Source organism: Aegilops tauschii, chromosome 1, assembly GCF_002575655.3.
Source record: "Aegilops tauschii subsp. strangulata cultivar AL8/78 chromosome 1, Aet v6.0, whole genome shotgun sequence".
Lineage (NCBI taxonomy): Eukaryota > Viridiplantae > Streptophyta > Magnoliopsida > Poales > Poaceae > Aegilops > Aegilops tauschii.
Genome location: NC_053035.3, coordinates 365,918,397 through 365,934,481, shown reverse-complemented (window position 1 = coordinate 365,934,481; position 16,085 = coordinate 365,918,397). Strand labels below are relative to the sequence as shown.

General features: G+C 49.7%; 2 protein-coding genes across 4 annotated transcripts; both read right to left on the bottom strand.

Annotated features, from left to right (window-relative positions):
- Positions 1-2,449: 2,449 nt before the first annotated feature.
- Positions 2,450-6,937, bottom strand: LOC109733786 (uncharacterized). Of its 3 annotated transcripts, none has more exons than XM_040387003.3 (6): positions 6,627-6,937; positions 6,105-6,210; positions 5,232-5,426; positions 4,894-4,967; positions 3,211-3,327; positions 2,450-3,111 (listed from the first exon to the last, which is right to left on the bottom strand). In XM_040387003.3, the coding sequence occupies exons 1-6, from the start codon at positions 6,687-6,689 to the stop codon at positions 2,950-2,952; spliced, it is 717 nt and encodes a 238-aa protein (XP_040242937.1). In that variant the 5' UTR covers positions 6,690-6,937; the 3' UTR covers positions 2,450-2,949. The 3 variants fall into 3 exon arrangements, with proteins under 3 accessions (XP_040242937.1, XP_020148586.1, XP_020148587.1); XM_020292997.4 differs by having other exon boundaries at positions 5,232-5,445; positions 6,118-6,210; XM_020292998.4 differs by having other exon boundaries at positions 4,894-4,961; positions 5,232-5,445; positions 6,118-6,210; positions 6,627-6,935.
- A 6,440-nt stretch (positions 6,938-13,377) lies between these two features.
- Positions 13,378-15,332, bottom strand: LOC109733783 (thioredoxin-like fold domain-containing protein MRL7L homolog, chloroplastic). The gene is made up of 4 exons (XM_020292994.4): positions 14,382-15,332; positions 14,081-14,162; positions 13,860-13,971; positions 13,378-13,760 (listed from the first exon to the last, which is right to left on the bottom strand). The coding sequence occupies exons 1-4, from the start codon at positions 15,056-15,058 to the stop codon at positions 13,639-13,641; spliced, it is 993 nt and encodes a 330-aa protein (XP_020148583.2). The 5' UTR covers positions 15,059-15,332; the 3' UTR covers positions 13,378-13,638.
- Positions 15,333-16,085: the final 753 nt, after the last annotated feature.

The following is a 16,085-nucleotide window of genomic DNA, read 5'->3' as shown; positions in this document are numbered from 1 at the left end:
GTGGTCGGACCCTTTCCCGGACCCTGCGCAAATGAAAGCTACATACACCGGACTGCCCTTTACTACTGATCTGACAAATGCTCGAGGCATATACTATGTTGAAAAGTGCCTAGTTGGCAACGCCCAACAAGATTACAACAACTAAGGCCGAAGGCCTCCTTTGGTCTGCAAAAAATATTGTAAGAATTATGAAGGATAGGAATTTTGTAGTTCGGTTTGTAGGAATCGAATCCTATCAAATAGGAACTAATTCTTTATATTTCAAAGGAAAAAATATTTGCTTACACCCAGTGAAAAAATTATATCCTACGAGCCAAATGGCATCTCTTTTTTTATAGGATTCAAGATACATGTCAATCTTATTTCCTATGGTTTTCTATTCACATGAAATTCCTATCCTATAAACTAAAGGAGGCCAATCATTTTTTACCCTGTCGTACGCCATTGATTATATGAACGAGGATTCGGTCTTCTATACCATGAAATGGCTATTGTCAGACTTCTTCCTGTGACGGGAGACCAAAGAAACACTTAGAGCATCTCCACACCACCACCACCCCCCCCCCCCCCCCCCCCCCAAGGCCTTTTTTATCGCCGGCGTGAAAAAACAGCCCAGTCGCGCCCCCAGAAGCCCAGTTTTCGCCGGTTAGATCCGAATTTGGTGCCAGCGCACTCAGGCCGAACCCGGGGCGCTGGGGGCGCCCGGGGACATTTTTGGCACGAAATCTTTGTGGGCCCGCCGAGTCAGCGACTAGGCACGGTCGTCATCCTCATCGCCTCGTTTTCCCGCGGGCGATCAATGCGAAGGCTGCCGCCAGTTAGCCTTCCATTCATTCATCACGAGCGGCGCAGTGAAGGCACGCCCGACGCGCGTCCCGCCCCCTCCCACCACGCGTACAGACGGCGGCCGCCCGCTCGCCACCCACCCGCGGCTATAAAAGCTGCCCCTCCCCTCGCTGGTGGCCGCACACTTCCTCGCCATAGCCCCTCTCGCCCTCTCGCCGACGACACCCTTCTCCCCTCTCTCCCTCTCTCAAAACCATGGCCGAGCGCTACCCGGCGACGGAGCGGTGGCCAATGGCTTCGGCCGGCGCCACCTGCACGAGGACGAAGCCCGCCTCCTCTACAAGACGGACTACCCAACACCGCCGAACATGCGGGTGCCGGGCTCCTGGAGGCTCAGCGCCGGCGGCGTCCCAGTGCCTCCGGCGCCCACCGGTGCTGATCGGCGCGCGGAGATCGCGCGCATCCGCTTGCCGCTGCCGGAGCAAGCGCGGAACCAGTCGAGGTACACCCCCGACAGCCACACGCTAGCCACACGCTGTGGACGGCGTACTTCAACAGCCGCCACGACGAGCAACTCGCCTCCACGAACGGCGTCGAGCTCCGTGGCCGCCTCAACTCCGATGGGCGCCAATGGTGGGGCGTCCCCGGTCGCACCCTCGAAGCCGTCCTCGAGCAAATCGAGGCCGGCAACACGCCGCGCTTGGAGTACCCGGCGCCCCCCTCCTTCTCTCGCCGCTGCGGCAGCTCCTGGACGCCGTGGCGAATGGAGACGGCGTCCTCCTCCTCGGGCTCCCTTTCCTCCGGATCGCCTGCGCTCCGCCCCGTCAAGCCGGAGCCACAGGAGACGCCGCTCGGGCGGCGCGCCCGCGGCGGCGCCCTCGTCATCAACGAGGGCGGCCGTGGCCCCTCTCCTCCCTTCCCGCCTCGTCAGGACGAAGACCGAGCCAGGGCTCCTCGCCGTGAAGGAGCACGAGGCCATGGCCACCGACGAGGAGACCGGCCTGAAATTGGTGCGGGACAACTACGTCTGGTAGGAGATGGAGCGCCAGCGCTACGCCCTCGAGGAGATCGCCGCCCGGCACCACGGCCGCGAGGAGGGCGATGTCGTCATCCTCGACGACAGCGACGAGGAGGCGCCCGGGCCATCCAACCCCCCACACAGCGGCGACGCAGGTCAGGGGTGCAGCAAGGATGGCGGCGGCGGCGACGACGACACCAACTTCTACAGGCTCCTCGGCATGTAGAAGGTTCAACGTGACACGGCGGGCGGCGGCGGCGTAGTAGTAGTAGTAGCTGTTTTAAGTTTGTTTTTAAATTATATTTTCAAATTTTCGTACAAATGTCAATGAAACGCCTAAATTTCCTCCAAATTTGTGTGGTGTTTGGCCAAATTTTGGCTGAGTTTGGTTTTTTTAAAAGGCGTCTGGGGCGACCTTGGGGGGACGGTCGAAACTCCAATTTTTTCGCCGGCGCACCCCCAGGCGGCGCTATTTCAAGCCCTTGGGAGCCGAACGAGTGGAGATGCTCTTAGCAAGGCCTGCAAATTATCATGGCACGCCTTCGACGAGATGCATTTCAACATGCCATGCATTCTTCCCCAGCTGCTTCCTTTGAAAACAAACAGAAAATTATGTCACTGCCACGAGCTGCCAGAAAGGAAGAATTGCAAAATTCAGCAGATTGGATAATATATTACTGCTCAATCAGCTTGACAGGAAACAGCAGGGCTGATGCAGCAATGCAGTAAGACAACAAAGTTTACCAGTGACACGACACTATCTTTGTATAAGCATCAACTGCAGAGATGAAAAATGTCACCACTTGAAGACTGAAATGAAGAACTCAGATAACAGACCAGACCCTGAGAGTCCACATGAAAAAGAGCATCTCATTTCATACTGGTCGATGCACTGATAGTGTCGTGTCAGCTGGCAACGAAATGTTGAGCAAGATTAACTGGATAACTACACTGTACTGTACACGGCAGAAATTCTACAAAGGGCATGCGATTACATTTGTATGGAACCTTTACTGTTTGGCCACCTCAGCATATAACAATGGGTCCATGTGTGCCTTTTTCCAACGAGTTTCTGAGAAGTAACTTCAGGAAAACTGCCAAAACCTTCCTATGTTGATCATGTGGTCGTAGCTTTATTGCAATATTTACACCACAACTTCGAAAGTGCTGCATTCATCGCAACGTATGTAAAGTGCATTTAACCCAAACATGTCGTGCAAGCAGAACTTGGGTGATAATGTGCATCCTCTGTCTAAGTGCTCCATGTGGACATTGGCCAACCGTTCCCGCAAGAAATCTAGGTTTACCTGATTAAAGAGATTGAAGCTATCAAGTTCAATAAGATGGTTTCCTACAAAAGAACTCAATATACCAGGAAACCCTGCAAAGTTGCAAATGGAAATTACCTTATCTTCTTCAAGGTCAAGCCGCATCTTACACAAAGTACAGTGTATGAGATTATGAGTTTCTCTTAGCTCTCCTTGTTTGCATACTGGACACCAGAGCTTAGCATTTTCCGCACCCTGACATAGAGTCATAGATTATAACATGGCGTAAGTCTTTGCAAAAAAGAGTAGGCGAAAAAAGGCATAAAGGAATAGTAGAGCAGTAGGAAATTTTAATAACATAGTAAGATGTGCTGCATCTGCAATCAACACAACAAAATAGATTTAGAATATAGCTCAGTACTACTTCAGGTTCACGCTTTTATTGCAAGTTATCATTAGTTTCTGTGAGATGTGAATTATGCTTGAATCAAGTAGCAACAAGAGTGCAGTACATTGACAAACTGCTCCAATAGATAGCATTGATAGACCAGCTGCATTTACTCACTGTACCTACTACTCCCTCCGTCCCAAAATAAGTGTCTTAACTTTGTACTAACTTTAGTACAAAGTTGTACTAGAGTTGAGACACTTATTTTGGGACGGAGGGAGTACTTATCAAGCCACTAAAATGCTTAGGTTTCATAACTTTATTACTGTATGTTGCATTACAGCCACCCTACTGATGTAGCTACAACGAATGCATGCAACTGCAAGACTTTGGTTATGTCATGCTGACATGCGACCAGTTCATTGTACGATGCAGATATGAGCCCATTTTTCGGGTATCCAAAACTGAACCATTTACTAGGACATCTTTCCTACAAGTTTGCCATAATAGTAATTGTGAAAAATTGGCAGTTCATATGCAAGCGGAAGATGATATCATTTGGAAGCATGCAAACGACGGGATATACACGGCGAGCTCCGCCTATAAGGCTCAGTTTCTAGGCTTGACCCTCTCCCCCATGGACTGTATGGTTTGGAAGGCTTGGGCACCTCCGAAGGTTAAATTCTTTGCTTGGTTGGCCTTGCAAGATAGGATTTGGACAGCCGATCGTCTGGAGAAGCGTGGTTGGCAAAACTGTGGCCTTTGCCCGCTTTGCAAGAGGGAACAAGAAACGGGGACACATCTCTTCTTCAAGTGTCGCTACACGCTTAGGCTTTGGAGATTGATCATAGAGAAGCTTGGACTTGCACACATGGACACCTCCGAGTGGCACTTGGATGAAATCGTCAACGCGTGGTGGCAAAGAAGAACCGACAATAATATTCCTAACCGAGACGCAATGGCCTCCCTCACCATGCTCTTGTCTTGGGTAATTTGGAACGAGAGAAACGCCCGCGTTTTCCGCCACAAAAGCGCACCGCCGACGATTCTTCTTACCAACATTTTAGAAGATGCAAAACTTTGGGTGACCGCCGGCGCAAAGAAACTAGGGAACATCATAGTGTCCGAGTAATTGCCATGCCGCATTTGTGAGTGCGTTATAAAAAACTCTAAACTATTCTCTCCCTTATTTAATTGAAGAGGCAAATCTTTTGCCTTTGTTTCAAAAAATATATGGCAGTTATGCCCACCCAGATAAACAGAAGTGAAGGGGCAAAAAGGAAACGGCTTAATTCAACCATGCCATTCAACAACAAATATGACATGAACAAAGGTAAATTATGCATAGAAAGAAATCATGTAAGAATATAAAAAAATGCTCAAGGAAACTTTTCAAAGCAAATTGATGAACTAAATGTTGAATAAACCCATACCTCGCCCTTTAATTGCATATGTTCGAAAACAGCCTGAGCTAAGTATGCATCTTCCTCATCAAGGGCCTCTATTTCTAATAAAAGACACTGTTAGGATTTTAAAATAATATAAAGAAAATTCAGATTAGAAGATTCAAAAACGTTTGGTAGCCATGCCTACAAAATTGCATGCGTTGTCACTAAGGTTGTTAAGATATAGGCAGAGGGGTGCGACAAACAGTTGATCAGGTTTTTTTAGCTAAAAGTTCCAGAGAGAGATAAGAAAGCAGATTGATGGCCGGTACTTAAGCTGTTACAGCACTTCAACGGGAAATAGCACAAGATACACACAAAACTACCTTTTCGAATCATTTCTTCCCGCAGATCTTCATAAAGAAGTCTTTCCATTTCAAGCAATATATCTTCACTTTCAAATTCAGCGGGCATAGCTTCTTGCGGCCCTTCATATTCCCATATCATATCAACTTCTTGGTTCTCTTTTCCATTCACATTCCTTTTGAGTTTCTGTACCTCATCTGAGATAATGTTCCTGACTGCAGATTCGACCGTTTTCTGTCAGCCAACATATATATGGATAAATCAGAGATCAGACATGCATATAAAAGAAGGAAAATCAAGAAATATTAATCAATCGGGGTAGTCATGGTGTATTCCGTTTTATTACCCTGGCCAACTTTCAGTATGTATATGTTTGAACAAAAAAAAACATTGTGGAAATAATGATAACGAATGGAACCGGAATAGGTTATCAATAATTAGAGATGTAATGGGCAATCAGGAACAATACCTAACAGCATGATCCTGGAGTACTTTACATTTATTCTATGCCCTTACAGTGAAGTTACTGCATCATATTTCAACTACAACAGTTCAGTATTGCAAATATGAACAAGACTGGGAAAAAACAAGAGCTATGAAAATTTCTAACAACAGAATCACTTCACAAAGTTTAATATCACCAACTATTCAAATCTATGGTTAAACTGCGGGGTGCCGGTTGAAACACACTGCAAGTGTTTGGAAATGGTATCATACTGGACACTGATCAACCTTGAGTCACCATTCCTTTTCAAAACAGTAGCTTATACCAATATCTTGAGCTGGTAAGTGGTAGCTAGACGACATGTAAAGGAGCCTAGCTCATAGCCTTTATTTATAAGAAGAACATAAGCTGCATGGAGCTGCACAAGATGTTATGAAGGAGAATGCACCATATCTAGATACCATGTCATTAGCAGGCGGCTGCCCTTGGTTCCTCATCTTCCAGAGCAAGTGGACTCTCTCACTTTTAACTCTTGTCATGCAATTCGCCCTAAGCTGTGGATAAAGACAACAGGGGATAAGGACAAATTATGAGTAATACGAGATGAAGGCACATAACAGTTATTAGATTGCACGCAGCACTGACAGGCAATGCGAGGGCAGTTCACTGAAACCTTTGGTGCAGATGGCACCCTAGAGGCAGCTCAGTCCAAAACCTACTCTAAAGCTTCATGGTTCCTAATAAAATAGCAGAAAAATGCTTGACTTCACGACACAGGTGACACCCTATTGGCGGTTCTAGGGCAATTGACCGAACACCTTGCGCGCATGGCGCCAGCACCCGGTACCCAGCAATCCAGCAGTACCATTACGCTTCAGACTCCGGCGTGTTGCGTGCTGCGTGCTGCGTGCTGCGTAACAACATAGAACTAGCTGCACCTCCGGCGAGATGAGCTGTGAACGGAACGAACCTCCTCTCTCCAGTCCGGGCGGCGGGATTTGTTGGGAACCCTCCGGGGGCGAGCCGAATCCATCGTGGCGGCTGGCCGCGCCGATCGCCGGGAGACGAGGCGCCCGCCGGGTCCGGCCCCTTCCCCTCTGCTCTCTATTCGTCTCGCCGGCGTGGAGAGCGAAGGCCTGGGGACGCGCGCTTCTCGCCGCGGCGCGGGCTCCGGGAACGCCTGGGGGAGATTTGCCTCGCGCGACAGAGGAACAGGAAATCGCGAGAGGACGGCGAGGACGGGGACCGTTTCCGTAGAGTTGCTTTTCTTTTTTTGAGAAAATTCCGTAGAGTTACTACTCTTCTCGCGAGGAATTTTCTTCGGGCTCTTGGGCTCGTGCGGCTAAACCTGGCAATAGTTTGAAACCCAGACTGAATCCAGCCCAAACCAAGCAACTCTAGGTCATTAGTCCAGACCAATCCAATCCAAAAATTTATAGCTATAATCCAGACCAAACCAAATTATATGGATTTTTCACCCAAACCCATCCAAACTATTTTCCCTTTTTGGATTCAACCCGCAGTTTCAAATCGTGGATACTAGAAGCTGGCGTGCTGACGTCCGTATACGACTCCACGCCCACTGCCTACCACGTGCATGATGCCCCAATCGGCCGCGGTCTCGCGCACGGCGGCCAGGCAGGCGGAGCTGGCGGGGGGTTCTAGTGGGAGGCATCGAAACCATCCACGGCGACAACGGGAAACTGCGGAGAGCGGCCAGGCGGCCAGCTTGTCGTTGCCTAGTCGAAGGCGTCTCCCAGGCCCTAGCGCTCCTTCACCGACCGCACGTACTCAGTTGGGTTCGCGGACAGGCCGCTCATTTTTTTTCCGGGAAACTTCGAGCTTTATTCAACTAATCTCTGTTCCCGCACGATCAGCTAAAACGCTGGTCATGAGGAAGCCAGGGGGAGTCCATCCAGCAGTCGATAATCCCCAGAGTGCAAGCATGCTTAGCACACATATGGGCTGACATATTGGAGTTTCTCAATACATGTTGAACATCAAAAGAAAGAAAAGATAAGGCTAGCTCTTCTATTTCTAGTAGTAACGGCGCTACGATGGAGCGCGAAAACCGTCGCGAGTGCCATAGCTGAACTAGTTCTAAGCAATCTGTTTCCATGAGCACTTGCGAAAAGCCTCGAAGCTGTGCGAAAATCACCCCATCTCGCAAAGCAGACGCTTCTGCTATTATAGGGTCCGTGATGTGGGGATAAGGCTTGCTCCAGGCTGCAATGAAGGTCGAGGAAGTTCGTGCCACTCCTCCAGCTCCACTCCTGTGTTCAAGCATTGAAACACTAGCATCTGTGTTTACCTTTACCCAGTCTTGATCAGGTGGCCTCCACCCATAGCCAGGTAAAACCTTCGTCTGTTCCAAAGGAAGCTCCAGCAGGGCAAGAGCTTCTCTTATAGGTTTGAGAGATTGCGCCGGATTCATACTTGCTTTGTCGTGCGTTATATTATTGCGAGAGGTCCAAATAGCCCACATGACAGTAACAATTTTCGCCCGATCACTCTCTGAAAACCGAGAATCGTAGAGAATATCCCTGCACCAAGTCATAGGATGTAATTCCGGTAGTTTGACCTGCAGCCAATTCCGAGCTTCTATCCAGAAAGTTTGAGCATGTGAACACTTGATCAAAGCATGCATCAAATCTTCATCACCTCCCATGCACACTTTGCAACGTGATAATGTTGCAATATGCTTGTACTGTAATGTGCACTCCACCGGAAGGATGCCCCGGAGGACCGTCCACCAGAACACACGCACCTTAGGTAGCACTTTAAGCTTCCAAAGTCGAGTCCATAACTGCTTATTATTCTCTGAAGATTCTGTGATCGCCCCTTCCTCTAGAGCTAAATGCTCGTTATGAGTCATTAGAGCACGATACGCTGACTTCACAGTATAGGAACCCGATCTCTCATGATCCCAAGCCCAATAATCATCACCACCTCCTTGTCTGAGTGGAATATTCAAAATAGTGTCAGCATCCGGTGGTATAAAATTGTCTCGAACAAGGCCAGCTTTCCAGGACCAAGTCACATCATCGATCAGGTATGAAACTAGATTGATAGGTGTTGAACCGATCTGTGCAGTGGGCCGCAACGAGAGCTTGCCTGGTAGCCATCCATCCTGCCATACGCGCGTGGACAAACCATTGCCAAGCCGCTTTAGCAGGCCAACATCCAGTGCCGCGCTCCCGGCAACAATCGCTCGCCAGGTGGCCGAGGCGTTACGAGGAACAGTAGCATGCATGAAATCCGTGTTCGGGAAGTAACGGCCTTTTAACACCCCGAGAGCATAACGAATCCGGGCTGGTGATAAGCCTCCAGCCATGTTTCCCTAACAATGCAATATTGAAGCATTCCAGATCACGGAAGCCCATTCCTCCTTTAATTTTTGGAAGTGACAAGGACTTCCAATCTATCCAATGTAGAGACCTTCGATCTATAGAGCTGCTCCACCAGAACTTTGCCATCGGTGAGGAGATGTTTTTGTAAACTTTTTTCGTGAGTTTGAAGCAGCTCATAGTGTATGTTGGCACCGCCTGTGCTTTTGCCTTGATGAGCACTTCCCTCGCCGCGCAAGACACCAGTCTTTCTGTACCCCCATTCAACTTTGACCTCACCCTTTCTCCAATGAAATCAAAGGTGTCTGAGGTGATCTGTCCAACTGCTGTGGGGAGGCCCAAATATCGCTCATTGAACGCCTCAATTGATATACCCAACGCAGTTTTAACCATTGCTCGTACAGGACTAGGAGTGTTTGGACTAAAAAATATAGAGCTCTTCTCTTTGTTAACACACTGTCCTGAACACTCACCATAATTCCTGAGAATGTTGTTTATACGCTTTGCACTTTCCAGTTTAGCTTGCATGAAGGTAAGACTATCATCTGCTAACAGTAGATGATTAATCCACGGTGACTGGGTGCACACTTGAATACCCTTGTCTGCATGCACTCCACCATATCTGTTCAAGAGTGTTGTGAAGCCCTCAGCACACAAAAGGAATAGATAAGGTGACATGGGACATCCTTGCCTGAATCCCCTAGAGGGGGTGAAGAACAGCAGCAACTCCCCATTCACTCGAACCGCAAACCGCACTGATGTTACACACTTCATAATCAGTCGGATAAAGGACGAGCTGAACCCCAATTTGGCCATAATCGCCTGTAGATAATGCCATTCGACGCGGTCATAAGCTTTCATCATGTCCAACTTAACAGCACGTACCCAATTCTTTCCCTTCCTCCTTTTCTTCATTGCATGAATACTCTCATGATCAATAAGAACATTATCTGTAATGAGTCGCCCAGGCACAAACGCACTTTGCTCCTCACTTACTACGTCGTCAAGAAAATCCCTCATCCTGTTAACAATACATTTTGCTGCAATCTTGTACAACACAGGACATAGAGAGATAGGTCTATATTGGGTTATTCGTTGTGGGTGTCGAACCTTTGGGATGAGGGTGATGGATGTTTCATTCATACCTTTTGGAAGTTCGCCCCCATTCAAAAAGCTCAAGACTGCCGGGGTTATGTCATCTTTCAGCAGTAGCCAGTGCCTCTGAAAAAATCCCGCAGTAAATCTGTCCACTCCGGGTGCTTTGGATGGAGCCATTTGAAACAGCGCCACCCTCACCTCTTCTGCCGTAAACGGCTTATCTAGATGTGCATTCATAGGTGCTGTCACCCTTTTTGGAACTAAGTCCAGCAGTTCATCGAGGGGTCTGACTCCTTGAGATGTATACAGTGTTGTGTAGAACTGATGTACCTCATCTTGGTCATCTGCCCAAGACTGGCATACCGACCCATCAGCTCGCACAAGCCCCTCAATTTTGTTCATTCTCCTGCGTTGAGCTGCTTGTGCGTGAAAAAAATTTGTATTCCTGTCTCCCTCGCGCAAGTATGGTACCCGGGACCTTTGGCGCATCTAGATTTCCTCCTGGTGAAGTGCCTCACGCGGCTTCTTAACTATGGCTTTCTCTTCATCAGAGGGACCTCTCCTGCCCGGACGGCTCCTAAGCTGGTTCAACCTCTGTCGGAGTTTCCTCACTTTGGCCGTCAAACTGCCGAACTCTCGTGCGCCCCATGTAGATAACAAACTCTGCATATTATTGAGCGCATTAATCACTCCCAACAGGCCATGCAAACGAGCTCCCTTTTGCCAATTGTTCATAACAACATTATCATAGTCTGCATGTGTCTGCCACACATCTTCGCAGCGAAACTGCTTCCCTCCCCTTCTCTTCTCAGCCACATTTGTACGGAGCTTGACCAGGACCAAGCAATGGTCGGAGTCCGTAGTGCTAATGTGCCGAACTCTGGATTGCCCGAACAGATGCATCAATGCTGGGTTCCCAAACGCTCTGTCCAGTCGGGCCCTCACATTATCGTCGCCTGTTTGGCCATTATCCCAAGTGTACTCCGTTCTAGACCAGCCCATATCCTGGAACAAGCAATCATCAGCTGCTTCACGGAACGCACGCATCTGCCATTCAGGCCGGGCAGCGAGCGAAAAGTGTTCCGTAGCATAAAGTGTTTCATTGAAATCCCCCACACATAACCATGCTGGATGTTGGATAGAGAACAAAGTCCGAAGACATCTCCAGCTATGGTGTCTGTCTGATGCTCGAGGGGCTCCATAGAACCCTGTAAATCTCCACTTATCTCGATTCAGATTACTATTCTGCACCATCACATCTATGTGGCCCAAACTGAAACTCTGGAGATCCACCTGAACCTCATGTGTCCAGAATAGCCCAATACCTCCGCTCAGACCGTCACTATCTACTACAAAACAGCCTGCAAAGCCAAGAAGATTTTGCAGACTTTCTACCCTCTTTGCCGCAATCTTTGTCTCCATCAGAAATAAGAGACCGGGCCCTTCTTGCTTCACCACACTGCGAAGCTCACGAACTGTCGCTGGGTTCCCAAGCCCGCGACAGTTCCAGCTGAGGCAATTCATTGCGCCCGGCAGGGCTGCGCCGCAGCCTCTGCCGTTTCCCCGGAGTTGACCGGGGTAGGTTTCTTCTTTTTCAGCATCCTCTCGCCGTCACCACTTTTCTCAGAGGAATCAGATAGCACCTCTACATCGCCCCTTTGGCCATCCTCTGGATCGTGTGCCTTGTCCATCAGCAAGGGTATAACCCTCCTGTACTCTTGTTTCTTCTCTTGCGGCCCTCCCTTGCGTTTATTCAGCTTTTTGCTTTTAGCCGGAGAATTAACTTCTGCTCCTTTCTCAGCTGCATTACTCGAACCCCTTGTCTCAGCTTTGTTCTTTTGACTACTTGATTGATCTCTGGACGTGTTCTCGCTAGCACTCGGCGCTCTGCGATCTTCCGGCGCCCGCAACCCTCTTCCAAAGGGGAGGTCCCCATTGGCATCTCGAGTCCCCGGGGTCGGACAGTGCAGATTAGAGTGGCCCAACCGTCCGCATGAGAAACAGAAGTGCGGAATATTCTCATATTGAATGTCATACATGTCCGTCCGTTTCCTTCTCACTGACTCAATTAAGATCCAGCGCCTTAAAGGTTTGTCCACATCAACTGAAACTCTAGCTTTAAGATAGCCATTGACATGATCAAACTGCACCCCAGATGCTTTCTTATCAATCTGTTGTGCAATCGCAGCACACCACTTCTCACCTCGGAGATTAAAGGGCAAGTTGACAACCCTTGCCCACATATGAATCTTGCTAAAGCTTAGTTCAGAAGGCCGCATACATTCATCAAACTCCGACAAGACGACGGCGTTCTTACTTACATGCCATGGCGAACCTTCCCAAACACGATCACGATCTCTCCTGCTCGCGAACTCAGCCACGAACGTGTTTTCCTCGACCGATCTGAAGATCAGACCTTTAGGATTACCCCAAGCCGGACGAAGTGCGCTGATGATTGTCCGTATGTGTAGAACACGGCGGTGCAGAACCTTCCCCGCTATCATCCACTTCTCCGGCTGACCTTCTTCTCTATCATCGAGAACCAGCGGCGTCGCCTCCTCTTCAGATATGTCCAGCTTACCTAGGGCCTCCGCCAGCTTCGCCCTTGCCGCACCCGGCGACAGGGGCTCCTTCCCCTGGCCATGCCCCGCTGATGAAGCCATCCTCGGGATCACGATCCTATGTGCCGCGCCGTAGATCGGCGCGCGCCGTCGAGTTCCACCCGTAAAACCCTAATCGCCCTTGACAGGCCGCTCATGCTCAGCGGCTTGATGGTTGGACTGGATTGAGCTACATACATGTATATGGTAGGGATTGGTAGCTGGTCTCTTCCCGTACGGTTTGGTCGAGAGACTGGATTCTGTCCATGGATTGAAACCATTTGAGACTGATGGTTAGTGTCCAGACCAAACCAATCTAATCCGATAGTTGATAAAACCCAAACCAGACTAGATTGATTTAGATTCCCAGATTATTTAAACCAACCCAACACAGTCCAATAGCAAAACCAACCTGAAACTAAGGTTCCAGTCCAAACTATTCCCAGGTCTACGTGCGGCGGTCCGTGTTTCGCTCTGGGCCTGAGCAGAACCCGGCCCGGTTATGATTTATTCGCATAGTGCCAGCCAAATTGATATGGTTTCCCTAAAAAAACAAATTGAAATGGTTTGCACCTTTTTGTTTCTGAAATGGCTTGCATGTTTGGGCTGTGCTCTAGAAGAAACTTACGCCGGAAGGGAGCGGAAGAACATTTTGCTGAATCTTAAGGGTAATCGATTTTGTCTGCAGCTTCTGAATTTGTCCAATACCCCTAAAAAAATCTGAATCTGTCCAATTCTATGAACATCGCTTACATGCTAAACATAAGGAGGGATGTGATCACATGGCTATCCAGCATGCCGAACAGAATCATACACAGACTGTTAGGCATTGTTACACGTGAGAATTAAGGTTCCTTGTGACAGTAACTCTACTCTTGATATACTAGAAAGTTATACTGAGGCAAGATACTAGTACTAGCACGAACCACCCTTCCTTTCACGACATCAGAGGGACCTTCTCTTGCCCCTGGCCGTCTGTTTCGCTCAAGCAAGGTGGTCTCGCGGCCTTGTAGTAAAAGAAGGCTATCATCCTCGCCAACACCTCGGCCGACCGGACAGCTATCAGAACAAGGGATTACAGATCAGGAAAACTGATGACCGGACGAGAGTTACATTGGAGGAGTATTCATCTACATCTACAGAACGGACAAGGTATACCTTTCTCTCGGTGCAGTATCTTCCCTGCGTTGGTGAAGAGCAACTCAGGGAAACCGGACACCTTCAGAGCGGCCACGAGGTCTGGCTCCGCGCAGGCATCGACCGCAACACACTGCGGGTGAACAAGAATGGTCAGAGGTCAGAACGTGAGTGATTCACTGAGGCGCCGACTGCGACGGATTTATATTTACAGAAGAATGCCATTAAGAAGTGTGTAGTACTCTTGGTGAAGGCAGATCGTGTTCCCAAAACGTCTCGATTGCCTTTACGAGCTCAGTTCTTGCCATCTCGTTGTCCTGAAGTCTGCACAAGGAACATTTGTGGTGATTTACCAAAGTAATACATCACGCCCTGTAAGTTTCATAAAGCTACTATATGGCCAAAAGGATACTTCAAACATGAAAGTTAACAAACCATTTTGCAAGAATTGACAGAACCATTCAGATGTAATAGCATATATGAAAAGGATAACTGAAACATGAAATGGCACCAACCACTTTGCAAGAACTGACGGAACCATACCTCTTGTACCGGTTATGCACGAGCACAATCAACGGGCCGAAGTCCGTGAACACGGTGTCGTCCCAATCCTTTGTCTTGACATCCCTGACCGGCTTGATGTAGTTGTCATCCTCCCAGACCACCTCCTTCTTGCCATCATCCACCCCATCATCGTCGTCGGCGTCATCCCTCTTCTCAGGCTTGATGGTGATCTTGTCGAAGAACTGGTCCAGGCCGAAGCCCATACCGTCCTGGGCGTCCTCGGGCCACTCCGGGTCCTCCTCCTCGACAACCAGCTCGTACTTGGTCAGCAGCTCCCTCATCTTGGCCTTCTTCTCCTCCGGGTCAGTCAGCTCCCGCGTCTCCGGCATCCGGTCCATCATCTCCCGTATCTTCCTCCGCAGCGTCCTCCGCTCCTGGTCCGTCATCCGCACGGGGCCTTCGTCGTCGTCTTCGGAGTCGGAGTCGGGGTCGGCGCTGCGCGGCCCGCCGCCGATCACCAGCCGGCCAGCCTTGGGGTCGCTCGCACGCAGTGCCCAGGCGCGGGCGGCGAGCACGGGTCCCAGGCTCGGCCTGGACCGCGGGCAAGAGCCGAAGCTGACGACGAAGCGCGGAGGGAGCGCGTGCCAACTGGGGTGCTCTGGCCGTTTGGGGCAAAACATCGAACAGGTCGCGGGCAGGGAACAGCGAAGCGCCATTCGTGGCCTCCTGCGCGCGCGCGCCTTCTCTTCTGGCCTGCTTCTACTCTTCCTGGGGTGGAGATTCGGAGGTGGTCGCTGGCTCGCTGCCGATGCCGCGGGAACTGGCTTATGAATTTGGTACGGGATTCGCGGCAGTGATGATTCTTGTGTGCCTAATCTGCTCCGGCTTGTATGCTTGGGGAGATATTTGCTTGGGTGCACTGGGCGAACCGGACGAGTGAACGGATCGGATGTGTTTGGTTGGGGTCATGGACTGGAATGGCATGGGTCCGACCCGTTCCCAAGCCTCGTTCTCGTGTTCAGTTGGACATATGGGACGCCACCAACTCGTTCCCGCGGACCGAATATTCGGCCCAGATGCGGAACGAGGTGAGACCTCGAAAACGGCCGGACCACGCGGAACCGCTCGCCCTCTCGCACTCTCGCAGCCCTATCGCCTCTCACTCCCAGGTGCGCCGCCTCCCCCTCCTCTCTCCCCCTCCATGATCTGAGCCGCGCCGGCCGATTCCTCCCTTCCCCGCCGGCCACCTCCTTTCTTTCCTCTCTGCCCGCTGACTCCTCTCTTTCCTCTCACGATTTGCAGAAAGACCAGGGGGGCTCGATCTGGATCTACGGGTTTTGTGGCTTGCAGAGGAATAGCAGCGGGGCGGCGGCTTCCGGCGGGCTGAGAGCGGTACCAGAGGCCCAGCAGAACAACCCAATCTCAAGGTACAAACCTCAATTCATTCCCCTTGTATATGCTCCTGCTGCTCATGGATATGCCCAGCCGAGAGTGATACACAGAGATGGAGAGATTATTGTGATGACTCATGGTTGTTCTTGATTCACTTTTGTTGCTTTATGTTGTTAAAATCAGTGGTCTCTTTTCCTAATCTGTACCAAAATACATGATGTCCAGTGTATCTTTGCAATATATATGTTGATGTAAGCATCATTGGATACTTTTTATTGTATGCATCACTTGTAGATGGTCAAGAAGATGAACAAAAGAAAAAAGATGGTTAGGGGAGCTGTTGTTTTTGTT